The 27526-nt window shown below is 43.1% G+C and overlaps 1 protein-coding gene across 2 annotated transcripts in view; it reads left to right on the forward strand.

Annotated features, from left to right (window-relative positions):
• The window catches only part of tle2b (TLE family member 2, transcriptional corepressor b), a 127150-nt gene that overhangs the window by 12574 nt on the left and 87050 nt on the right, over nucleotides 1–27526 (forward strand). For both annotated transcript variants that reach the window (XM_049588712.1, XM_049588714.1), the window contains exons 2-3: nucleotides 6694–6791; nucleotides 9326–9389. In XM_049588712.1, coding sequence (XP_049444669.1) covers nucleotides 6694–6791; nucleotides 9326–9389 — 162 coding nt within the window. The remainder of the gene's footprint in view (nucleotides 1–6693; nucleotides 6792–9325; nucleotides 9390–27526) is intronic.

Raw genomic sequence — 27526 nt, forward strand, 5'->3', positions numbered from 1 at the left:
GTGTGTGTGTGTGTGTTTGTTTGTTTGCGCGCAAGTGACCCTTCCTTCCCCACCCTCCTCCACCTCCTCCTCCAAGATTAACCGGATCAGTTTTGGGTTTCAGGATCCCCTATGCTGGCTGCCACGGCGCTCACACACACACGCACACACGCACACACACATACAAATATATACACACGACAACACAGGCGGTAGGCTGTTTTTTGGCCCTTCGTGACGCACTATTGGACCCCTAACAGTCTGGGCTGCCATCTGTCACAATACAGGAGAGAGCAGATACACACAGACACACTCCAACAACAAATGTTAGTTCTGGTGTACATACGGCATGACTTGATGATGCCTCCATCTTTGTAAACACTGCAGACGGATGCACATTTATCCCCTTAAATGACTTTTAGCTACAGGGGTGGGGGGGTAAATCAGTACAGAATAGCACTGCAGTATTTTGCATGGCAATATTGTATCAATGAACACACACACACACACACACACACACACACACACACACACACCAACAATCGATTTTTTTGTTTTGTTTTGTTCCTTTTGCTAGGCGACTAGAATAATAAAATCAATTGCTTTTAGCCCAATAATAAAAAGACTGAACACTCATCTTATTAGATAAAAACAGATGTTGTCAAAGTTTTCCCTTGGAGACATAATTTGCAGTTGAAAAAAGTCTATAAATCTTAATTTATCTCAATATACACTCACCAGCCACTAGTTACACTCGTTCGACTACATGTTAAAGCAAATAACTAATCAGCCAATCACGTGGCAGCAACTCAATGCATTTAGGCATGTAGACATGGTGAAGACAACCTGCTGAAGTTCAAACTGAGCATCAGAATGAGGAAGAAAGGGGATTTAAGTGACTTTGAACATGGCATGGTTGTTGGTCTGAGTATTTCAGAACCTGCTGATCTACTGGGATTTTCACACACAACCATCTCTAGGGTTTACAGAGGATGGTCCAACAAAGACAAGATATCCAGTGAGCAGCAGTTCTCTGGGTGAAAATGCCTTGTTGATGCCAGAGGTCAGAGTAGAATGGCCAGACTGGTTCAAGATGATAGAAAGGCAACAGTAACTCAAATAACCACTGGTTACAACCAAGGTCTGCAGAAGACCATCTCTGAATGAACAACATGTCAAACCTTGAAGCAGATGGGCTACAGCAGCAGAAGACCACACCAGGTGCCACTCCTGTCAGCTAACAACAGGAAACTGAGGCTACAGTTCACACAGGCTCACCAAAACTGGACAATAGAAGATTGGAAAAACGTTGCCTGGTCTGATGAGTCTTGATTTCTGCTGCGACATTCAGATGGTAGGGTCAGAATTTGGTGTAAACAACATGAAAGCATGGATCCATCCTGCCTTGTATCAACGGTTCAGGCTGCTGGTGGTGGTGTAATGGTGTGGGGGATATTTTCTTGGCACACTTTGGGCCCCTTAGTACCAACTGAGGATGGTTTTAACACCACAGCCTACCTGAGTATTGTTGCTGAGCGTGTCCATCCCTTTATGACCACAGTGTACCCATCTTCTGATGGCTACTTCCAGCAGGATAACGCACCATGTCACAAAGCTCAGATCATCTCAAACTGGTTTCTTAAACATGACAATGAGTTCACTGTACTCCAGTGGCCTCCACTGCCACCAGATCTCAGTCCAATAGAGCGCCTTTGGGATGTGGTGGAACGGGAGATTCGCATCATGGATGTGCAGCTGACAAATCAGCAGCAACTGTGTGATGCTATCATGTCAATATGGACCAAAATCTCTGAGGAATGTTTCCAGCACCTTGTTGAATCTATGACATGAAGAACAAAGACAGTTCTGAAGGTACAGGGAGGTCTAACCCTGTACAGACAAGGTGTACCTAATAAAGTGGTCAGTGAGTGTATATTATCAAAATACTCAAATAACTTTTAAGTTGTAATAATATATCGTGATAATATCGTATTGTGGGGCCTGTGGTGGTTCCTGCCCCTTACATATAGCTGTGTTTTTATTTTTACCTGCTGAAGTGTCCTTGAGCAGGACAGAGTCTCCTATTATTGCTAATAAGCATGAACCAATTTGATACCAGCTTTCAGTGCTCGTCTCTTTATCCTGACAGTCAGAGCTCAGCACAGGGAGAGAGTATTTCTCCTTTTGCCTGAGGACCTGATTTTTTTTCTGTATTTTTCATTTCCGTCTCGGTCATAAGAAGTTTTACCGCTCCTGGCTCCGTGAAACTCATTCAAAAAGGTGCAATTGGCAAATCAAAAGAAAGACGTTTTGGAGTTTTTGTCCAACAGATGAAAGAAATTCAAATCTCTCTCATCGGCAGCGCACTACAGAAGACGCCATGTTGACACCAACGGTTGTCACTCGCAGATCTCCTCTTATCTCATCTTCTAATCCTGATCTGTGACTATGGGCTTTGTTATATGACTTAGTGCTGCTGATGTAACCCGCCAGCAGCACTTATCTGTGTGCATCCGCGTGAGTATGTGTCTGTGTGTTCATGGCAGCAGATGGTGGGAGCAGTATTACCACAGACGGATGGACAGTGCACAGGGTAGAGCGGCAAGGCTGTGTTGACTACAGCGAAGAGAGCACGACTCTTTCTCTCCCTCTTTCTGTCTCTTCTTCTTCTTCCCATCCCCTCGGTGTCAGACGAATGAATGGCCGGCTATCTCTCTCAGTCAGCAGCCACGCCAGTCTTTCATCATCTGTCTCTCTGCTCGCTCTTTCACTCCTCTGTAAAGATGTCAGACTAGTCTATCACTCCCTCCATCCCTCGGTCCATCCATCCCTCTCTCTGTCAGATGAGTATCTATCTCTCTTCCGCCTTTTTTCCCCAACCCTCATCAATCCATCCCTCCATCCCTGCTCTCTCTCACACTGTCGGGTTTGTGTGTTTCCTGATTGCTTGTGTGTAGCCTAAGTGGAAATCTGCATGTGCAGCAGTGTGTGTTTGTTTGTTTGTGTGTATTTTTCATGGCTACGTGGGCGTGTGTGTTTGTATCTGCATGTGCCAGATCAGTATCTACACCCCCCCCACGCCCCCCCCCCCCCCCACCCCGTCCTCCCCTCCCCCACTGAGTGTGTGTGGTGTGAATCAAGGTCAGTGGGGATCTGTTGGCAGACACCCCCCATCCTCATCTATCCCACCCACCCCCTCCACCTCTCCCGCCTACACACACGCACACACACCCTGATGGATTTGTGTGTATTGTGCCCATCCAGCCATCTAGATGTCCCTGCTATGCCTGCCTCAGCTCAGTTTAGCTCAGCTCAGCTCGGCTCCGTGGATTAATTACTGGGGAACCCACCGCGTCCCTGACCTCCACCGTCGGACTAATTGAAATCTAATTGAATTGTGCTTGTCTAGACTAATGAAGCCCCGCCACTGAAACCGCCAATCTTTTAGCCGTAGCTGCAGGCCGATAGCCACCCAGCTGCACTGTGCCGCTCACTTTGGATGGATGGATGGATATGTGCACAGCCGAACCAATGGGTGGACAAATGGATTCATAGTTGGCTTGGGTTACTAAGTGAAAAGACACACTCCATATGTTTTGTAACTTTAGATATTGGATTGAAGATTGACAGGATCATCAGAGGTATTATAAGACTGCAAAGTCGAGTACATCCATTCCCCATCCTGCATTTTGAGTCTTCGCTGTTTGCCAAATCACAGTGAAAGGAAACTTAATTTTAGGACCACAGAACACCAGTAAACCTGGACAGGGTTATATAAGCTCAGGTATCTCTTCTTGCTGCATCAGCAAGTTATTATAGGGCTTTAACTGATCCAGAATTATGTATGTTGAATCAGATATAGCTGATCAATGGGAATATTTGTCTATTTGTTCCTTTTTTTCCATATAGACTTTAACAGTTTGAACAGGGTTCAGCGGGACCTTCAGTGTGACAGTGACATTTATGTAATATGGTAAACAAGCTAATGACAGATTGGAAATGTGCAGCATTTTTTAGGTATCAAACAAAAGCCAGAGACTGTCTCATATTAGGCTGTTGTGAGCTGTGAATTCATCATGTCTAATTAGAAGGTTGAAAATAAGGTTTTCTCTGAGCCTGACAAGGCAAGCCTTTCATCCTCTGGGCAGCTGCCTCTGTGTCCGCAGCTACGTGTTCTAAAGAGCAGCACTCTGCAGCTAAATCTCAGGACTGAAATGTCCCCAGAAGTACCCTTCACACTGACTGACAGAAAAAAAAGACTGCTGGACTTGAAGCAGGCTCTGTTGATTGAGGGGTCTCCAGCTGATGATTTGAATCTCCAACTCTCAGGGGGAAAAGATGGGTGAAGGTCTTGCAGGTGGCACCAAGGTAGAATCTCTCGGTCACCACTGAGGGATTAAGGCAAAACATAGGGTTCCGTAGGATGTTTTGAGTGCCACAGATGCGTTTATGTAATATAGTAAACAAGCTAACAATGGATTGGAAATGAGTAACAATTTTTAGATACCAAACAAAAGCCAGAGAATGTGTCATATCAAGTTGTTGTGAGCTGTTAAGTCATCACGTCTAATCAGAAGGCTAAAAAAGGGTTTTTTTCAGAGCCTGATGGGGCAAAGCCTGTCATCCACTGGGCAGCTGCCTTGTTTAAAGAGCAGCATGAATACGAGGAGCGCTCACTCTGCAGCTAAATTTTGGGACCGAAATGTCCCCAGAAGTACACTGCACACTGACTGACAGAAAGAAGAGGAAAAAAAGACTGCTCGACTTGAAGGAATAGAGTCAGAGTCAGTCGATAGAGGACAACTCTCCAACTGATCTCCAACTTTAAGGGGGCAGATCCAGTAGTTTTGGCTGGGAAGATGGATAAAGGTTGTGCAGGTGGCACAGAAACAGAATCGCTCGGCCACTACTGAGGGATCAGGGTTTTCACAAAACACAGAGATCCTGTCATAACATGAGTCCTCTGCAAATCGGCACCTGGTTTGAGATTGTTTGTTTGCGTTTTTGCAAGATCTATTGGTTACCCCATACCTTTTTTTTCCTTTTTTGGCTCTTTCTTAGTGGAGCCTTTGTTGGCAATTACATGAAAGTTTTGACAGCGTTTTGGGTGCAAATTCAGGAGGTTTATCTTGCTACACATCAAGGAGACCCACCCTACACAGCACGTGGGGTGTCCAAAGCCTGTTTTTCTTCTTAGCAGCCATTGCTGTTTTTGCGCAGGAAGTGAATGTTACACAGGGCTTTGACATCATATCAGGGGAATTATGTCAGTAAACTTTAGTACCACACAGACTTTGCTTATCTTGTGCAAATGTGCTGCACAAAACAAAAAATGTGTGGGTGGCAATTTCTAAACAAATCCCGTGGGTTCCCCTGGTATTTCTACTGTAGTCCTGTGTCAATAAGGCTCTTGTTTTTTGCACTAGAGGCGTCAGAGGGAGGCTGGATCTTGGCGGGATAGTGTGAACCTGATCACTGACAGGTGATGAGAAGTGGCTAAAAAGAAGTGGCAGAGACACCTGGCAGTCTGCATCCTCCCCAGACTGACAGCAGGGGTCTCACAGTGGAGAGAAAATTAGCCAGTCCGAATTAGGAGATACATAAATCCATATACAATACATATCTCTAGTCTTCCAACCACTCCAAGTGTTTTTACACTACAAGTCACATTCACTCATTCCCACACTGGTGGCCGAGGCTACAAGGTAGCTTCTCAGTTTTTAGACATTCACACACAGATTGCACAGCCAATCGGGAGCCATTTGGAGTTCAGTATCTTGCCCAAGGATGCTTCGACATGTGGACTGGAGGAGCTGGGGATCGATCTGCTGATCTTCCGATTAGTGGACAACCTGCTCTACCTCCTGAGCCGCAGCCGCCTTGGATCCCCTCTGAGAATCCACAGTGTCAATAAAATAAAAAAAAAACCTCTCCTGCTTACTCTAGATTTCCTTGACTGCAAACTAAGCCCCATCCCCAAACATAAACAGCTACAGCCTCCAAAAACAATGCCCTTGTCTCTAAAACGAAGGAGGAGGAGGGCGGCTGTCGAAAGCGCTTTAGACAGATACGGAGGGCTGGTGGTGGTGGTTAAGGGGTGTACCCCAGGGAGGTGCTTGTTTTGTTGGGCCTTCTTTAGCTTTTAGCAGGTGAGAGACGGTGCCGTGATTCCCTATAAGTTATTCATCTGACGTTTCCTCCCTTCTCAGCTCTTTGTAGGCTGGAATACATTAGCAACCTGGCAGAGTGGAGAGGATGCTAATGTGGAAGAGAGGGAGAGCGAGAGGAGAGGAAGAAAGGATGGGGGCAGTGGAGGGAGGGAGGCAGAGTCATTAGAGGAGGAGGAGAACAGAGAGAGAGAGGACACGGCTTTATGATGTGTGGGAAGGGGAAGTGACCTTCCCTCTCACTTTCATCTTGGCTTTTTTCTCCCCTTGCCTTGCTCCCTGACACACACACACACACACACACACACACACACACACACACACACACACACACACACACACACACACTTTTGCTTGTGCTTGCATGCACACACACTCAAATGTATGGCTAATGCAGGTGCACATGAACCTACACAAATACATTAAAGGCACAATGCATACAATCTCTTTTCTTGTGAGGAAACACACATACACACACACACGCACACACACACACTTCAGTATCTGTTTTTCATCCTTTCGTTCTCTTCTCCCTTTTCCTCTGCAGGTTCCCTTACAACCCGGCCAGTCTTTCAAGTTCACAGTCCTGGAAACCCTGGACCGTATCAAGGAGGAATTCCAATTCCTCCAGGCACAGTACCACAGGTATAGACACAATATTTCACATATTTTGTTATTCAGTTCAGTGGAACTGGGTGTCGAATTCTTAACGATATGAACCTGTAAAGATCATATGACAGCGCACAAGTGCTGTCTTTTAATCTTTATTACAACACTGAATGTACAAAATATTGATAGTGAGTTGCAGCTCATCACATTGATCCAGTCTCAATCATCTCAAAGCTTCACACTCATCTCTAACTCATTGTTTTTGCCCAAATCTATACATCACCTTCACAGTAATAGGTACACACTTAGAGTAATTAGGGGAATCAATAAGGGATCTTGTCTTTTACCTTCATTAACTTTATCAGTGTAGCTCAAATGTCTTTTTATTGCAGCCTTCAACATAAATACATTTTTAACACATATATTCCTATCTTATCTCCAAAGTCACTATTTCTACTAATTGCTGTTTACATCTTGTGGATAACTCGTAGTTTCCAACATATCAAACAAAATGTAATGCAGGTTAGGTCCTTTTTATTTTCTCCAGCTGGAGGTCACTGGTGGCCACGTTATCATATGGCTGACCAGAAGTGACCTTGGCTAAGAAAAATAAACCACCCAGCCTCTTGCTCACACCTCAGTGGGCAAGCTGAACAGCCTGCTGCGATACAGCAACACTACTTTAACACTACTGATGGTTGTCGGTGAGACACACACACATACACTCACACACAAAGAGGCAAACAGTCACTTATATCTACTCGTGCACTTTTAATCTTTACAGGATGAGACGACACAAATACAATTACCAGCATGGCACAGTAGCTTTTCATATTAATAAAGCATCTGACTTATATACAGTAATATCAAGCTCCACTTCACCTTTTCTTAACATTGGCCTGATAAAGTGGCTGGTAAACCTCAAACGGTCCCACCTGAGCTTGACAGCTTTAGCAGTCTGGAACCGTTACATGTTAATAATGTACTAGTCTCGCTCACCAGACCTTTCTCAAGAAAAGAAAGGTCTGGCTGCGCCGACTCTCACTTTGAGATTGGAAAAAAAAAAACGCCCCGGCTGCTTGTATTTCTTTCAACCAATCACAATCGTTCTGGGCGGTGCCACAGCAACGGTGCGCTTGGGAAACAGGTTTTGGTGTAACACGCCCACAAAAATAGCGCCTACAGGATGCGAACCATGGCAGAAAAATGGCTATATCCCCGCAAGATCAAACACCGCAAAAGTTAGTAAAGGACGTGTTGAAAACGGTTGAAAACTGCTACACAACCGGAGGTGGTAGGGCGGGACTTCAGCAGGTGACTCGTTCCGCCCAATGAGAGGCTGATCTATGCAGCAAACTTCCGCCCACTCAGACTAATAATGTACCCATCATGAAGACTTGCTTGAGAAACTATTTTAAGATGCTTGCATCTGCATATTTTTTCCACGTCATCCATTATTGACCAATGCAATGCAGTGTTTCCCCAGGTTGAGAGCTTTGGGGTGGTGGTGGATGGTGGTGGTTTGCTAACCCAGTCAGTTACTAGGGCTGTAAGGCTGCATTCCATTTTAGAAGTTGGAGGTTGAGGCTGGGAATGACGTCACACCTGAGTTGACTGCATTTCAGTACAAGTTGGAAAACCAAGATGTTGTTAGCAATACCAGTTGTTAACAACACTTTATGTCAGGGGTGTCAAACATAGCCACGTTTAAAGTCAAGTTTAAATTGACTCTGTTAATACACATGAAAGATGGCTTAACAACAACAGCACTTAACAAATAGAAAATTTGGCTCAATGACAACCACCAAGATTCTTAGACAAAACAACTGTTTTTTGTTACTCACCATTATTAGCTTAAGCCTCCTGCACTTGCTTTTATTGGACGCAATGTAATGAGCTGTCATCAACTCGAGTAACGTTCACTTCACGCTCTGCTGCTCTGTGAGTGGACAGGTGAAGCCCTGCCCTCGGTAGAACAGAGAGGAGAGAACCTAGCGCGACCATAAATGAAAGCAAAACACAGTTAAGACTCTTCCCCCAGGCAAATCATTGATTTTCGAATGAATGGATATTTGGTTTTATATTTGGGAGCCTATTAAAAAAACGGTTTTATTTTTTTGGCCTCGTGGGGTTTCCAATTATAGAGGAAACACTGCAGTGCATTTGAAACACATTTGGAAATAAACCAACTTGGACTTGATGCAAGAAAAAAGCAGATCAGAACAAAAAGGCACAAACTACTCTAACATAAACTCACCAATGTACATACGACATATATAACTGGACCGACTGGACACAGAAGAACTTGTCAGACTGTCCTCAAATAGAGGTGTGATTAATTTGTAGTGGTGAATAAGACCCAGGCGATTGAAGGTGATATTTTTCAGTGCCACTTTTAGCAGTAATAGGTAGCCCAACTGTGTGGCTGAGAATAATTTTTTGGTATCCTCACACAGCCTTAAACTCTGTCTGACCTCTGCAATAAATAAATCCTGTGGAAATTATAATTTATTTCAGTGGATGCAAATACATCATTTAATCCGTGTGTGTCCTTTTTCGTCCTTGTGCAGCCTGAAGCTGGAGTGTGAGAAGCTGGCCAGTGAGAAGACTGAGATGCAGAGGCACTACATCATGGTGAGTCCAATCAGAGCTGTACGGTGATTTGTTAGTCTGACTGGGCCACTCAGAAGCTCTGAAAAGAGTCTGATGGGTTCCTATATAGGAATTACAATCAGGGGAGTTGTATCTGTGCTTTTGATTAGCTGGATTGACGTTGTTTAGCGTTTATGTCATTCAGGAGTAAAAGCTTTGTTTGTCGCTCCACTTCTCTGTTGATCCTCTCAAAATTTCTTTTTCTGTCATGTCCCTGGCAAATGACGTATTGTACATTTTCAGAATGCACAAACAGATTATAATATTTAAATTATATTGACATGACAGCAACCAACATTCAGGAGCTTAATGACATTTTTAATCACTAATAACTTTAATAACTTGAGCTGCCCCCTGATAGTCGACCAAACCTTAGTCGACCAGAAAGATCATTAGTCGGCAAGCTTTCATTGGTTGCTTAGTCGCAGAAAATAAATATATAAATAAATAAAACAAACTTGAAACTCTATTAGGAGCTGCGCCTTGTCAAAATAAATCAAAATAAATCAAAACCTATCTGACTGGACCATGTGGGAATTTAATTTGAAAGGACAAACACAGGAAGTGGCCACGCTCAACAGTCAGACAGGAGTCAGGTTACAAACCAATCACAGCTGACGGATGTCTTTCCTGACTTCCATAAATGTTCAGTCTGATAAATACAGAAAAGTTTATCATGTTAGTGCAGGGCAACCCAGAGCTTTACATCTGTCCCATGAACGATAGGTCTCCACCCTTATAAACAGCTCCTGGAAGAAGATCAGCTCTGCACTCAGGATTTCAGATAAATAGGCTATATGATGCTTGTTCGGCATGTGTACGGCCCCTAATTTCCAGGGCTGGTACCTGCGGTTATTCCACAGGCTAGTTAATAACATGTCGGGCAAGAAATCCAAAGTGTGGGATCATTTTGAGAAGGTGAAGGACGAACCCAAGGTGATAGGTAAACTCATCTTCATTGGTCGACTACAAACATGACGTATCATCTGAAACATGGAAGTAGCTACATGCCCATTAGCCACTTGGCACAATCATTACTGCTTTGCCGACAGCGTCATTAACAGGCGGCTCGCTCAGTGTGTGACGTGCACTTGTAGATAAAATATAGGCTTACGGTTTGTATTTCTCTGTAATGTAGCATAGTGTTAACAATGTTATTAAAGAATTAAATTGATATCGTAAACATGCGGACCAGTAGTCGACTAATGGCTCTTAATGACGACTATTGGTCGACTAGGAAAATTCGTAGTTGGGGGCAGCCCTAATTATAAGTAATCAGTATTTACTTTGAAAAACACCTTATTTGCAGCGGTACATAATCCTGAATATCTGGAATACAGTTTAAAATTTTCCACAGGTTGTACAAACCATTACTAAACCAGTATTATGTGTTTTTCTCTCTGTATTTCTTGCACACTATTTATCTTTCTCACTCATGCCTCTCTCTAAAACCTACGTCTTCTCTTTTCCACATCTCTCATTCTCCCAGTTTTTTCCTCCTTCAGACTCAGTCTGTGTCTCCGTCTCTTCTTCCTCTCTCTGTTTCCTCTCGTGCGCTAACAGCCCGAGCTCCCTCTGCGTCGGTGTGTCTGTGCGACTAAAGGCTCACATGTATCGTAAGCCTTCGTCTGTGGTACAAAACCCACACAGAGCCGACCAGAATACGATATGCACCATCTGCTAAGCTGCTCGCATTTCATAAACCTGGGAGAGCAGGCAGGATCAGGGCCGTAAGCTAGATAGACACACAGATGGATAGACAGAAAGAGAGAGGGAGAAACAGACAGGCAGATAGACTGACAAATAGACTGAGTGTAAGAAAGGAAAACAAGCAGGCAGACAGGGAAACTGGCAGACAGACAAATGGATATAGAAGCACACAGATAGACAGGCAGAAGATAAACAGATAAAACACACACACAAACACAGGAGATACAGCATACACACATTGAGTCAGCTACACTTACATACACACACCCCCTTGTTTTTCTGTTCTTATGAGGACCTTCCATTGAAGGTCTCCGTTCCTCAGGCCCCAACTAAGCATGAGCTAACTAAAATAGAAGGGGTCCCTGTCTGTCTGTCCGTCCTTCCATATTCTCTACAACCATTGATCCAGCGGACCTCAGCCTTGGCAAGTGTATCGCTGAGGACCCAAAGAGTGCAGTGTTGAGTGTGAGCTCTTGAGATCTACAGGACTTATTTATTAGCAGTGTGTTACTCTGACAGAAGTACGCTCTGAGGACACCTGTTAACTGTTTCAGCCCTGACACACCAAGCTGACGGTCAGCCGCTGATCAATGTCGGGCAGTCGCTGAGAGTCTGTCGCCCTAGTGATTGCAGTCTCTCTAATACCATTGGCACTAGTCGGCATTATTCTGCTGTTTTCAGACAACATGTTAACTTGGTGTCAGAGCTGGTGGAGCCCAATGGTGAGTGAAATCACTCTGATTTGCAGGTCAGCTCAGGGCACAAGACAAAAAGTGGAAGTGATGAAAGCAAACAGCGACACTCAAGAGGGTGTGAGATCAAAACAAACTTGTTATATGAGGTCAGATTATTTTTATAGCCGTTTAACACTTTAGCAGAAAAGGTTCATATTTGTTTGTGTTAACGAACAGCATTCTTCAGCACACAGCCCCGCCCCTCAAGAATTCCGGGTAATCTGAAAAGTCCTACTCCCCTACTAGGCACTTTTTTCAGGGAAAGTTTGGGGTTGAGGGAAAGTTTTTTACTGGGTAAAGTTTTTTTTATTGGGTAATTTCGGTGGAAACGCGCAGAGGTTTTTCAAAATCCTGGGTGAATGATCCTGCGGTGGAAAAGGGGCACTATGGCATTCATCGTATCTCTTATGAGCAAAATGCAAAATGAATTCATCAGCAACAAAACACCCTTTTTGCATTAAAAAGATAAACATTTCATTTCATTTGATTTATCACAAAAGTAAAACAGTGTCACCAAGACCAAACAATCTCAAGAAATGACAGGAAAGTTCATGTGCCATGTCATGTAAGATACAAATCAACTAAAATGGCTGCTGTTCAGCAAAAATTACATAAGCTCAATTAAAAGTTACTTGTTAGAGGCGCCCAGTTGCTCACCTGGTAGAGCAGGTGTCCCATGTGCAAAGGCTATGTCCTTGCAGCAGCTGCTGTGGGTTTGATTCCAACCTGCGGCCCTTTGCTGCATGTCATCCCCTCTCTCTCCCCCTTTCACTCTCTAGCTGTCCTTTCTAATAAAGGCAAAAAGCCACAAAAAATAAAAGCAAATCTTACGTTACTAGTTGGTAATTACTAACACTTAAATTAGGCCATAATCTCACTGACACATCCTCAACCTGACCCAGAGATGTTTTTCATTACATTTCGAAGTTATTGCGTTTTCTGGCAGTTTCTTAAACACAATACAATTTTCAATAAATCGTGTACTGCATAATAGCAAATCCATGTAATTGCAAAGCCAAAAACTTGTTGTGGTTTTGTTTAGGATCCTGAACTGCCCAAACACGAACCCTCAACTGGTCCTTTGAAAGCAGAAGGACTTGTCAAACTGACCTCACTTCATAAAAATATCTTCACTCTGCTTTTCAAAGTGGTGAAGAAATACAAGAAGAAACATGCACACATCAATATGATACAGAGGGGAACACACACAAAGAAAAACCTCTCAAAACCACAGACTTCTCAAAAACACCCACTTCCCTAATCTCAGGCACTCCCCATTTTAGCTGTGGTTAACAGAATGACTGTGTGGAACAAGCAGCCCAGACAAACATCCACCGTCTTCATTGCAAATCCTTGCCACCCAATCTTATATAATGGGCGTGGTGGCGTGCCAGCGTAGATGCAGTTCTCTGTCTTTTCTTAGATGGGGGCAATGGATGACATTTGATCAAAGTTAGTGCATATTAAATGTCATGGCCTTTGTGACCACTGCACCATTGGTAAACTAAGGAGGGGGAGAAATAGCACAAGTGTATCTTCTGCTGTATATGTCATGTGTAAGTTCAACACGAAGGGCCCTGTTTAAACATTCAACAGTGCATGATCATAAGTGTATTAAGGGCGTGTACGGCTTCACTTCTGCCAGTAAATGGTGCATTGTCTGGTTGCATAGTAAGGCAGAATGGGGCAAAGAGGTTGTGTTAGTTCGCTTAATTAATCATAGTTGTGTTTTGGGCATAACATGAATTCAGTCAGACTGAGTGTCGTCTGCTGTTTACCTAAAGAGCCAGGTGCGCCTGCGCCTGACGGACTGCTATTTACATGGTGGATTTGGCAAACTGGACAGCCGTTTCCACTGAGCAGTCTGGGACGGTTCAGTTCAGTTTGGTACTTTTTTACTGTTTCCACTGTGAAAAGTTGTGGATGGTACCAGTGGACCCATTCCATGTGGTCACCATTTTTGGTCCCCCCTCTGCTGGGGTACCTAGCACACAGATCTGCTACTAAAAGGTGGAGCTGTGAACACCGCAGTCTGTTGATTGGTCAGTAGTGGACGGTCACTCTGCTCAGGGCTGAGTTGTGGCTGGTTTTATTAGTGGACTGTAACTATAAAATGAAAGGATGTTTTGCTGCCTCTTGAAGCAGCTGTAGGCTGAGAAGAAAACTTAATTCACTGGGCTGACTGCTGACAACTTTTAAGGTGGAACGTTAACTTAATGCATGTAATGTTACACAATGCATGAGTTGGCGACGTGAATCAATCAACACACCTTGAATTTCACTGTGACAACTGTGGCCATTACTTTAGTTTTTACACGACATACTCTTCTAGTAATGAGTGGATCTTCAAGTGTTTATATATATTAATTTTGACCGGATTATATGAACTGCTCAATTCTATTCTTCACTAGGAGAAAAAACAAAAAGCATCGTGGAGCGTAGTTCCTGTGGGCTCCAGCAACACTAAACCCCTGAGCTTGTCTGAGAAGGACTAAATGCACAAACCTGCTATTTTTAAATATCCCATGGAGAGAGACTCTCACTGCCGCCTGTTCTATCTTGCTCTGAAAATGTCGGCATGCAGCCTCGTTCTGTGGACGATGAACGAGGTGCAGACTTCTCTGTGTCAATGTAATGAGGAAATACAGTGAGTGCTGGACGGAGCAGTGAGTGACAACAACCCCGCCCACATTTAAGGGTACTGTTTGTGGTGGAAACGCTAGGGTCTAGGTACCATGTCTGAAGGATTACTGTTGGTTCCAAAGGTACCATACTGAAAGTGTTTGGTGGAAACAGGGCTTAAGAGCAGTGTTGTCACTGTGGCAAATATTGTGGGACATTAAAGCTGTAAAACTAAAAAAAAATGCAGTTATAAACTTGACACAGGAAACAGAACTAAACTTTTAGCTTCTGAAGTAAACAATGAAGTTACGCTGCTCCTCGTGCACAGCATCTCTCTTAATGGGGAGTTGGACAGCAGCTCTGCTCTGCTCTCTGCTGTGTTCACATTTTAGAGAAATAATGAATACTTTTCTTATTAATGAGGCATTATTTCAGCCATGTACCATCAACCCATCCCTGCGTCCCTGAATAGAGCTCTTTAGATAGCAGGAAAATAACGTGCTGTTAACTTTAGACCATTTTTTTGTTATTTTGTTGGTCAATGGCGCAGTTGCTTTCTGACGCCTCAAAATAGCAATACAACAATGTGCCTGACCACACCTCATTTATTTTAACACCTACACACCCTTCGGCCCACAGATGAGCAGAAGTACATTTACTATTTAGACAACATGGGCTGTGACAATGAAAACTGCGTCAGTCTGAAACTAGCAATGACAGTGGTGCTGCGCTGTGCATCGCTTTGTGCCGGGTGAAAGATAGAGCCCTAAGCTTTAACAGTTCCCTATGGTGGGAGGTCAGGGAGCTGCAGGTGCAGATGACACATCCATATAGGTTAGTGTAGCAGACGGTTAGCACTCCAGGCTAGATTATTTAAACTGGGGCTCACTGTGGTGTAGTGCATGGCTAACACAGCGCTATGCTACTTCATAGGCATGGCTCAGAAATAAGAGGGAGGGAAAGAGGGAGAGAAAATGAGAGGGAGGGGAGTGAAAGAGAGGCTCAAAGGGAAAGATAGCTTGAGAGAAAAAAAGGCACAGAGAGTGTCAGACAGAAAAAAAACAGGGAGCTGCTGAGGGAGGGAGGGAAGGATACAAAGGGAGGCAGAGATAAAGAGAATAAAAGAGGAGAGGGAGAGAGTGATAGAGGCAGGAGAGAGATACAGAGGGAAAGAGAGCAAGAGTAGAAAAAAAAGCTGAAAAGGAATGAGAGAGATGAAATGAGAAAGAGAGATACCAGGGGACAGAATTGCAGAGAGGAGAGATGGAGGGTGAAAAAAGATGCTGTGAAGGGATGAAATGGAGAGAGAGAGAGAAAAGAGAGTATGCAACACAGAGTGCAAGAGAAAGAGATAGTGATGTATTTGTGTGGGGGGGCGTGAAATGAAAGAAAGAGAGATAGAGAGGGGAAGAGAGAGAGGGTGCACGCACAGACACGTAAATAATGTGAAGCAACAACGGACTCGCTGCGCCCACAGAGGAGATAACCCAGAAGGCTATATTTAGCTCGTTAGGCCTGTCATCCACACTGAGGCCTGTTTCCACAGGCTGGGGCTCTGCTCACCACGCTGCACTGCTCCTGCCTTTACTATTCATCAGTTTTAAGCTCTTTAAATACAAGGGTGAGGGGTTGGAAAGTAGGGAGATGGTTATGCACAGTGATACGGGGCTGGTGCATGTGGAATTTTTTGTGAACTTAAGTGCTTTCACACCCAAGAAGACATGCATTTCTCTCTGTAAGGTGACAGTGTTTTAGTTTATTTTTTCATCCTTAGTGTTTCTGCAATGTCATCTTTACCGATTGTTTGATGGGACTGTTCTCCAAAGGAAACAGCAGCACCAGGCGTTCGAGCAGACACCTTAAAACAATATGTTTACATTGAAGATTACCTCTCATGACTGTTAGGAGCAAATGAGGAAGTAGTACCAAGTTGTTACAGAGCCAAAAAGTACCAGCCAGGCCTCTTATCTGTGTGGCAGCAGATCTGGGTGCTTCTGTTTGCTTCCCGTTTCCTAACAACAGTCAACGTTGGTTTCCTAAAACAATGAGCACGATTGTTTCTTAACTTTAACCAAGCAGTTATTTTAACCCAAACCACATTGTTTCCCAAACCCTAACCAAGCCGCTTGTGTGCTTAAACCTGACCAAACCTCAACAGGAAAGTAACAATCTTGGAGGGCACTGACAAATGAAGTAGTCCTGCCAGTTGGAGCATCGCATCAGAAAATGCTTGTTTGTGTCCTTTTGGAGGGCACTTACAAAGGATTTATTGTTATGTTTTTATCTTTTGATTCACATATTGTAGTTAAATTTCACACTTACTGCCGCAGCAAAGTGATGATATATATTTTATTTTTAATATTCTCATATCTTAAGTACTAGTGTTAGACACTGTAGCATAATGCACATTTAATTTTTTATTTTTTTTTATTTTAATGTACATTCTCATTTCTATTTTATTTTATTGCTTTATATTAACATATTTCTTTTTCATACTCTTATTCTTACTTCCTATAATTCTATTATAGGATGATATGGAGTAAATCAAATATCACGAGAAGTTCGACCAATAAGTTTGATATCGATATTGCGATGATATTGCAGGGTTGACCGTTGGTGTGTGACTAAGTGGGTGGAAGGGCAAAGGGCAGGGGGAGTCCAATCATTTTTTGTGCTGTCTTTACCACCTTCTGGAGAGCTGTCCAGTCTGCCACCAAACAGTTCCCATACCCGGCTGTGATGCAGTGCGTCAAGATGTAGAAAGACTCAAGTAATTTTGCAGAGAGGTTGATCCTCCTCAGCGTCCTGAGGAAGTAAAGTCTTTGTTGGGCCTTTTTCGCCAGAGCAGTGGAGTTTACAGTCCACTTAACGTCCTCAAAGCCAGACACCAGAGAAGTAAGTCCCAAACTTGTCTGGAGCTGCTCAATCGACAGTAAATGGGAGACTGATTTTGTGGACGCACAGGGTGTTTGTTTTCTCTTTTATATCCAAATGAGCTTTATTCTGTTGTAGTGTTCTCAGTCCTGAAACAGAAAATGTACACATGTACTCTCAGCGTCATCGAGAACATCTTTCACCATGCATTGTCTATGGAGCAGCTCCAGACTTTACACCCTATGACATCACAAGTTTGAGTTTTAGCGCTCTAGTTTTTGAATTTGGGAGAGAGTTCTTAATGTTTACTAATATTTTTGGACTGCCCTAGACCAGTCGGTCCCAACTGGTCCACCTATGGGGTCCAGATTTTTCCTTGGTCATTAGTTCAAAGTCCACACAGTTTGATACATTCAGCGTTATACTTGCATTTGGCCATGTCGTCTAAGCTAGTGTGCTGTCTCTGTCATTTGTCAAATACTCTACAGCAGGAAATGGAACTTCAAAATAAAAGCTATTTGCCAGATATTTCACTGTACTTCAGAATGAGTTTTTACAAACTTGACACGAGTCACTTGTGGTCCATTCAGAATTGTGGACCTTGACCCACCAGTTGGGAACCACTTCCCCTTTTAGGCTAATGATGATCAGTAAATTGAGGTAATAGTGTTGAAATAGACCAATAGTAATAGACTGGAAACATCCCTACTGCACTGAACTACTTGAAAGGCTGTGACAGTGACAAAGCAAAGAGCAAATGGCTGGATAAAAGTGAGTGTCTGCAGCAAGGAGCTGTATTTTTCTCCCAGCCATCATGTTTTAACAGGAGGTGTTAGTTTTACTCTGCTGCTAGATATCTCCTTATGGCACCGAACTTTTCAAAGTTGGGAAGTTTGTTCTTCCTCACATTCGCTACTTTGATTCTATAGCTGGCAATGGGCGAGTTTAACACATTTCATGCTTGGAAAGATGATGCCATAACCCTCTCAAATTGCTCCTGTCTGTGGAGTGTTGCTGCAGTGAAACAGCAGAGCCAGGTTTGAAGATAGTGTGTTTGTATGTTTGGCAGACCCACTCTCTGTATCTTTTTGGATGGAATATATGTTTTATGTTGGCCGCTCTACTAGACCGCCTCAATTCTTTGTATGTGTAGAGAGACACAGGCAATGTGTAACTTTAGTGGTAGCTGCAAAACACACACACACACACACACACACACACACACACACACACACACATACACACAAACATCAAGTCACACACATTGAGAGTGTCTGTGGGCGTCTTGCTTTTCTCCTCCTGTTGTATTTATAATTCATGGCTCTCAGATTTCACCGCTCTCCTGGAATTCCACTGTGTATTTTTGAATAAGGTTGCATTGTAGCCCTGGATAATCAGGGGGCGTAGACGTGTCGGTCACATGTGTACATGTAATGCAAGCGAGCCTCCCGCCTGGAGAGCTGTGTTCACCCCTGCTGGCCTGAGGTTGAGAGCAGATACACGAGCACGAGACTCAGTGGAATGTGAAGGAAGAGGAGATAAAACGGCTGTCTTGCATCATAAAACCTCAAAAGTCAACATTTTGATCCCAAAACACCTTCATGTCAATCTCTCCTTCCGTTCTCCGCTGCCTCTGTGTAGTGGAGTGTTTTAGATTTGCTGGAGTAAAATAGGAAAGCCTTGATTATGACCGAAGGTCTTACAGTCACGTACTATTTGTTGTAAATCACTTGCTGCCCTGGTTTTCTCCATTTTTTCTTTCTAGTATTAAATGTCTTCAGAAACCTTTTTTTTCTTGACTGCTTTGCAGCCTTTCTCTCATTCCTCCTGTCAAACACAAGACAAAACTCTTATGGGGGAGTGGACTGTATAAAAAAGACACGTCTGCTGAAGGGTGACAGCTCACAGTCGGGAAACACATTAGGTGGCCTCTCCATCGCTGTGTATGAATGTGTGTGTGTGTGTGTGTGTGTGTGTGTGTGTGTGTGTGTGTGAGAGAGTATGTGGACTAAAGCGAGGTACAGAGGCACCACAGGGGTCTGGTGTTAATGAACGGCCATGCTGTCAGCAAGAGCCCAAATATTGTTGCATCAAATTTCATGATACAAAGTAATGACAAGAGGAAACACATGATATTTATGTGTGTTGTTGAGCAGGCAGAGGACAGACAATACGGCTGTCAGCGTTTTTTTGAAATTCTAACATGAGGAGAGCAAAAATATTTGATTGGCATTGGATCTGGCTGAATTCAAAATTTTACAGTGAATAAATTTACCAAACCACCTGAGAGATAACATGCGGAAGCATTTTGGATCTGACACCACAGATTGGAAAATCGTGAATGAATGTGGAGCTGTTTGCTGCCTTTTTAAAATCAAACTGTTTCCCAGTAGCAGGACCACAACAATAGATCAGAAGTCACACATCAGCAACCTGATAACTTTAATGAATTGCCATTTGGGTTTATTTCACATTCCCTGAACAAATCTGAGATGTGGGCATCGACTCAGTGGTCTTGAAACTGGCTAACCTGTTGGAGTCATTTAAGTGAGGCTGCAGAGGCAGTCCTGATAAAATGACTGTCAATTCTACAATGCAGTTTTGGAATAGAGAACATGGCTTCTGATCAGATTATTTTGCATCACGTATGTGTTATTTTTCATTTTTTCCATCTGGATTTTTAAAAGTTATTGGAGGTTGTGCAAACATCAAACTTCCAATTTGCATAATATGTGCCTGCATGTCTCTACAGCCTGAAACTGATCCAAAAAAGTGTAAAGACTAACCGGTAGGGTTGGGCCGTATGTGTGACAGTAGAATAAATGCGTCCACCATATCCACTGGTAGAGATCTGACAGTACTGTTATAGTGCGGGAGCAAATCAGCACTGGTGTTGTGATTCTCGCATGATCTTGTGAATCCATCTGTCTTGCGATGTAACATGATTAGTGAGTTTTATAAATACAGAAACATTTGAAATTATTGTTCTCGGGAACCCTAAAGCTTCCATTTTGAAAGACTTTTAGTAGGGCTGTATCCGACTGAGAATCATGTCAGTCGAATCAGATCCAGACAATTTTTTTTTTCCCATATAAAGTTATAGAGTTTTTATGGGCTGAGCGGAAGTTCAGTATAACAGCAGCATTCATCTAATACAAATGTAGTAAACAAGCTAACGGTGCTTATTACAGATGGGATATGTGCCGCTTTTTTTTTCGGACGCTAGATATCAAACAAAAGCCTGACAAACTGTTGAATTAAGTACCTGAGAGCTGTAAATTCACCACTTCCAAGCAGAAGAGAGAAGATAATGTTATCTCAGACGGTGCAAAGTTTCTCCTCCTCTGCGCCACTGTATGACGTCCACAGCTCCCTGCACCAAAACGCAGCTTGAAAGTCAAGAGCGCTCACTCTGTAGCAAAATCTGGGGACCAGACTAGGAACAGATTGACAGATAAATAAAAACAACTGCTCTACTTGAGGCAATCTCAGCTGACTGAGGGGGCCCCCAACTAACAAATCGAATCTGTTTTTTCTGTTTTGAGTCTTTTGTTTTTAGTGTTGTCTCATGTGACAAAGCTGTTTTTTGTTTTTATGGAAGCTCCAAATAAAAGAGGAAAATTCCCACGTGATGAAGTACAGTATGGTTAATTTAAACCATCTCTTAATGAATTTACAGAACAATAACTGTGTCATGATGAATACCATTTATGTGATATAATATGACCATGATAGAAGGCTTTGGCCATATTGCCCACCCCAACTAAATGTGGTGGAAACCTACCAGTAGTGACCATAGCATTATAATTCCTGTTGTTGCTTCATGATAATTGTCCATAATGAGTTTTCTTTGCTAAAAAGACTTTTACTTTAAGCCTGCGGCAGAAGGTGTTGCAGTTTATGAGCAGCATATGAATTTAAGTTGGTAGTTTAACATTCATATTATGACTTGATATTTCAAAATAAACTCTAGTCTTCTTAATTATCTTGCTTTAACATTCCAACTTCAGAGAGAATAATTTTTCACAGGTCGAAAAATTAACTAAACATGGTTTCAAAAAACACAGCAGTAATTCTCAGATATTTTGTTTATTGTGTTATATAGATATAATATAATATATTGCTTTTATTTTGATATTACATCATGAATTTAATTGAAAATGTATCATGTTTTGATTCAAATTTAGTGTGAATATTTTCTCTTGCAGCGTGTATCAGGGTCGTATCATGGCCTCAGTGTTTTGTCTCATGCCTGCCATGCGGTCATTTGTTGGAACATAGTGAGCATGTGTGTTTGTGGTGTCTGTGCATATGTGTGTGTGCGTCGTCCGTTCAGTACAGCCCCTCAGGCAGAGATGAAGTGTGTGTGTGTGTGTGTGTGTGTGTGTGTGTGTGTGTGTGTGTGTGGATTAATGCGGTGCTCTCAGCCTCTTACTCCGCTCCCAGCTCATCTGTCTGATTCAGGCTGACACACTGTGTTCTCTTCAGCAACATTACAGTCACAGACTGCTTGAGAAAAGGGGGGGAGGGAGGGTTAAGAGGAAAGAAAAAAAAGGGAGAGAATAGAAGTAATAAGGGAAGAGAAGAGAGAGATGGGGACAGAGATAGAGAGAGGCAAAAAGAGTGAGCATAACAGACAGAGATGAAAGAGAAATATGAGGGAGAGAGGGGGCACAAGGGCATCCGCAGAGACGGCAGAAAAAAGTAAACAGAACAAGGACACTGAAAGAGGGAGAAAAGAAAGGGAGAAGAAACAGCAAAGACAAAAAGGGTGCACTCTTGTATATGAGTAGAGCAAAGGAGATGGAGGAGGGCTCGAGTAGAAAGGGAAGATGAAGACAAAAGCCAAGAATGGGAGAAGACTGATGTAAGTTAGCAGGAAGGAAGAGAGCAGAATCCGAACAGGGATTGCTCCTCGCTAAGCTAACGTTGCTCTGCCATCCGTGGGAGTTGGCCAGGGGATTTAAACGGGGCCAGATGTAAGGAAGGATTGAGTCTGTTTTAAGAGTCTTAAACCTGTCTGAACTGTCTGGAGCAGGAGCAGCAAACAGGACGGGAGCGCTCATAAAGACGGACCGGGTCTCCCTCGCGGTATACACTGTATACACATGTGCTTATAGATATAAACCCCCTCAGATTCAAGGTCAGCTCTCTCTCTGGTTGTTGTTCCGACTCTCCCTCTGATGAAACTGGCTGCAAGAGAGGCTGCAGCAAGGCTGAATGTCTGCCGTGACTGATTTAGTCGTCACCCGCTGACAGGACACAATGGAGAAGTCAGAGCCTGCTAACCTAACCTCTGATGTGGGTTAGTGCAGCGTGCTAATAAATGTTTTAACATCAGTGGTATGTGTGTGAGAGAGTGTGTGTGTGTGTGTGTGAGTGTGTGAGTGTGTGTGTGGGCGGGCAGATGAAAGAGACAAGCTCACCCGAGAGACACCGATGAACAATGCTTTTGTGAAGGCTTTTACACACATCCACACCCACACGCTCACATACACAAATAATACATGCAGGAGTAAAGGCAAGCTGCTCGCACACACACTTAAGCAGTACACACACAGACACACACACACTCGTACTGTATGAATACAAGCACACTGCAAAGCCACACATGCTCGAGTATAGATTTACACACACACACACACACACACACACAAATGTCCCATTTAGATAAATCACCTTGGATTAGACCCACTTCCTAAAGCTCATTTTTAAAGTCTGCCAGCGTTCTCCGCAGAATGCATAGAAGAGATAGAGAGAGGGAGAGAGAGTCTGGCACCGTCGTCTGACACTCTCTCAACACCACGGGGGTGGAGGGAGGGAGGGGGTAACGAAAGAGCAAACACTCCCTGAAGAGTGAAAGAGTGGAAAGAGGAGGGAAACACGAGAGTGAGAAAAGAAAGAAACAGAAGGAGACCGAGAGGGAGAGCAGCGGCTCATTGAGAGAAACGCAGGAATGCTTTTTGTCTGCCTTGCCCCGACGATGACAGCGCTGTGTGTATGTTATTAGCGGCAGATAGACGTTCGATATGGGGCATGTTCAGAAGAGTGGAACGCTACAGTGCGATGAGATAAACAAGAATTACACTGCAACCTCATTTATCTAAAGTAACCCGCCTGCTGAACTGACATAACGAGCCAAAAAGCAGGCAAAAAATGGAGAGAGATGAAAAAAGGCAGTAAGTGAGACGTAGACGCCGCTGCACATCTGTGCTTTTTTTATATTCCGGACAAAGTTTACTTCAGAAATTGAAAACCGTTTATTCCCCTCAATTACATAGAGGCTTTTCTTCCAAATGGAGTTGCACATTTAAGTCTGTCAAAGTTTTAAAAAGTACACAAACGCTTTTTAGATGTTGCTGTAAACTGTTCTACACAATAATGTTTCTGGTTTTAGGAACATAAAGTGTCGAAGCTCACAGGCAAGTGTTTATAGGTGCCTTTTTATGGAAGAATTCAAATGCTAACAGGAACTCAACCTTAAAAACATATTCCATTACAGATTGCCCTTAAATGTAATTTGTAATTATTACAACTGACAGCAAGAGGTAAAAACAAAATCCTCCATCAATTATGATCACATAACTCGAGCCCCTGTCCCATGGAGTAAAACAGCAAAAGGGTGGGAAAAGGCAGGAGACGCCCCTTTATAGGTGGGGTACTTAACATTTGACTTTGTTACACATATTACTGCTGTATAATGGATGCTGTTGCAGACACACAGGCCCAAAATGCACACACATGCACAAACAGGACCTATACATGCATTAGAGCTGCCCATAGACAGGCTCCCCAGGCAGTTGGGGGTTCAGTGCTTTGCTCAAGGGCACCTCGGCAGTGCCCAGTAGGTGAACTGGCATCTCTCCAGCTACCAGTCCACGCTCCTTTTGGTCTGGATGGGGACCTGAGCCAGGAACCCTCTGGTTCCCAACCCACGTTCCATTAGATCACTCAAACTAAGTAGCGTACTCTAAATGCTTTGGATTACTTTTGTATTACTTCAAATTGGTCTTACTGAGTTTATTTTTATTTCTCTGCCCAACAGTGTCCTGGCTTTGCATCTCCTCTGCCATTGTCGTGTGGCAGGTGCACTGCACATGCTTTTTTTAATCCGTTAATGGGAAATGCACCTCGTACACCGTATCCAGCATGTTGTGTAGGCAAGTCCTCATTTCAACTTCATGACTGAGTTGTTTCTCTTCCATTGTGAGCAACAGGAATAAATAGAAACAGAGCATCTGACAAAAGTTCAGTTCAAAACACTGCAGGCAAGTTGGAAAATTCCAATAAAAAAATATGCAGTCATGCTCACTTGAGTTGCATTCAGTCAGGACACTTGTTAGAGCAAATAAGACAAAACAAATAAAGAACCCCTTCATGTAATCTATTTTTAAAGACTAACTGTATTCAGAATACCACAAATTTAAACTGTAACTCTGCTCTCTGTTTGTACATACCAGCTCCTGTAGCAGCTTTTTTTTCTCTGCTGCTACCAGTGGTGGCTGCTGCTCTTTCAAGGAAGGGAAGCTCATTTTCGGCCTACATCATAAAATGTGTCCGTTTATTTATACGTAAATTCTACCCTCTGGGGCTGCTGCACGAGGCTAGTGTGACCGCCTGTGAGTGCTTTGGGACGGTGGAGGGGCTCACAGCAGCACCCGCTGCTTGTTGGGGACAGTAACTGCAGAGCGACAGAAGTCAGAGTCCCCAAACACGAGTACAGTCTCCAATAACACCAGAAAAAGATGCTAGATTTGTCGCTAGTTGTTTTTAACAAAGAAAAAGTCACTGAGAGGATTGGAAAAGTCTCCCTATCAACTCGGAACAACGGAATGAAACTTGAAAAATGCTCCGGTGGTGATTCATATTTCAAGATCCCTGATTCGCTCATTTCGCTGTCAATCAAAAAGGGATTCAGCCTCAGACAGATTATCCAATCATCATGCAGAAGCCCAGCGTCCAGGCCAGCCGAGGCCAGCCCACTGCCCCATAGACCCCCAGAGACGCTGAGTGTCTGATGGGCGGGACAAAACCGAGCATTTATGCAATGACTGTCTAGTTTCGCTAGAGTGGAACAACCCACTCTATGCTTCCCCATTGAAGTCTTTGGACGCTGAGCTTCCACTGTTTAATGCACTGTGACGCTACGGGAATGAATGAGAAGAAAGTCACGTCAGTGACCTGAGATAAGTAGCTGATTCTGAACAAAAGTTGAACGCGTTCTAGCGCATATTTAGTCAATGAAATGTAAACACAACAGTACATATTTGACCACTTATTTTTTGACATTTTACGGGAAGCTGAGTTTCTCTTGCAGTCTTAGAGCAATCGCCACTGGCTCCTACGGCAGCTTGACTCCTCTCCTCATCATTGATGCAAAGAGAACTCTGTTGCTTTTGCTCTGTCTCATGTGTGACGAAGAATGGATGAGGAGTTGAGGTCGAGAAGTATCCCAAGCTAAACGACAACTTAGTTACTTGTATTTCGTTACTTCCCAAACATTCATATATCATAATATATAGATGGTTATGTCATGAATACAATATATAAAGAGCAAAATTACCTTTTCACCACACCATGTTATTTATGTGGGGATATTTACTCAGGCATCAACAAGATGCAGTTGCCATCTAACATACAGTTCAACAGATAATGTACCTGTGTTGATGTAGTTTTGTCAATATAGTTAAAATCTCTTGCAGTTTTTCTGGCTTTGAATTATGATTTTCAAGAGATTTTGGTAAAACAGTGACACAATTTAATATCATCACAGTCCACTTAAAGTAAACAAACCAAATACTGAATTAGGCAGATGTTTTTAGCACCCAGGTGTCTGTAGCCAACATTGCTATTTGCACTCAGGGTGTTAATAGCCATTGTGGCTTTTTACACCTGGGTGTAAGGATTCCTTAGTGACCTTGTAACGTCAGAAAAATCACATTAACATGAATGGGTCTGTTCAGCTATTCTGCTGTACTTTATGCACTCAGTGTGCATTCAGCAGCTTTATACATAAGCTAAGTCTAAAAATAAAAAGCCTATATTGCCTGACCCATTCGTCCATAATGTCTTACTCCCTCGATTGTGTCGCTCTTTATACGTCACTTGACTTTACAGTGGTACATTTGTGACTTTTTTCTTGTACATTTACCACTTGAATCTCAGAGAATATTTAAGATTGCCTTGTATATGTCAATGTGGCATATACTAGCCAATCACAGCATGCAATAGGATCCATTATGACGCGTCGTAGGGACTGATGTTAATAGCTGAATAGCTGCAGTGTGACTGTTTTCACCAAGGTGCAGATAGACATTAGTTTTGCCTTGTGTGCACATTACTGGCTGGTTAATGATATTTTCAGCACCTCCGGCTCTGGCTCTCTGTCATTTGTAGTTTAAATATGCTAAAAGTTATAGATTGCAGCTTCAGTTCTAAACATAGTTTCATCATTTTGCAGATAGACGATGATGTTTTCAACTTAATGCAGCTACCAAACACAACAACGTCCACGTCATGATATAATGAGACATTTTCATTAAATGCACTCAACAAATGTCACATAGCATATGGGTTTATTCTAATCCACAAGCAGAGTGGATTACTTCGTAGATATGTGTTCATGCTGATAGTCTACTTTAAAAAAAGAAAAAGGGAACAGACAAAACACAGAGTAAATTACTTTCTCACTGTTCTCATTATAAGGTAGCTGAAAGATTTTGTAGTATCCGTTGTCTGGTATGATTGCACATCTTGTAAGAAATTATTCTCATTTTTTTTTTTTACATCAAATTCTTCACATTTCAGTTGAAAGAAAAAAGGTAGTTTAATATAAATATCCACAGTACACACACACACACACACACCTCTCTTTCCCTGCTCGCTGGGTGGGCAGTGCTGGGTGTTCTTGGTAAGCAACGTCAGCCAGTTGGCTTAGTGCCCCTCTGCCAGGCTTAACACACACACACACACACACGCACACACACACACACAACCGACATAGACAAGAGATCTTACACAGAGTGCTGAATGAGAACGCAGTGACACAACAGAGGGATTATATAAAGCAGAACGGCGGGCGCGGGGGGGTGTAATTGGAGGTTGGGGGGGGGCGGGCAGTTAAGAGAGGATGAACCTATTAAAAAACTGACTACAACAGACAAAACATATACTGTACCA

Source organism: Epinephelus fuscoguttatus, linkage group LG10, assembly GCF_011397635.1.
Source record: "Epinephelus fuscoguttatus linkage group LG10, E.fuscoguttatus.final_Chr_v1".
Lineage (NCBI taxonomy): Eukaryota > Metazoa > Chordata > Actinopteri > Perciformes > Serranidae > Epinephelus > Epinephelus fuscoguttatus.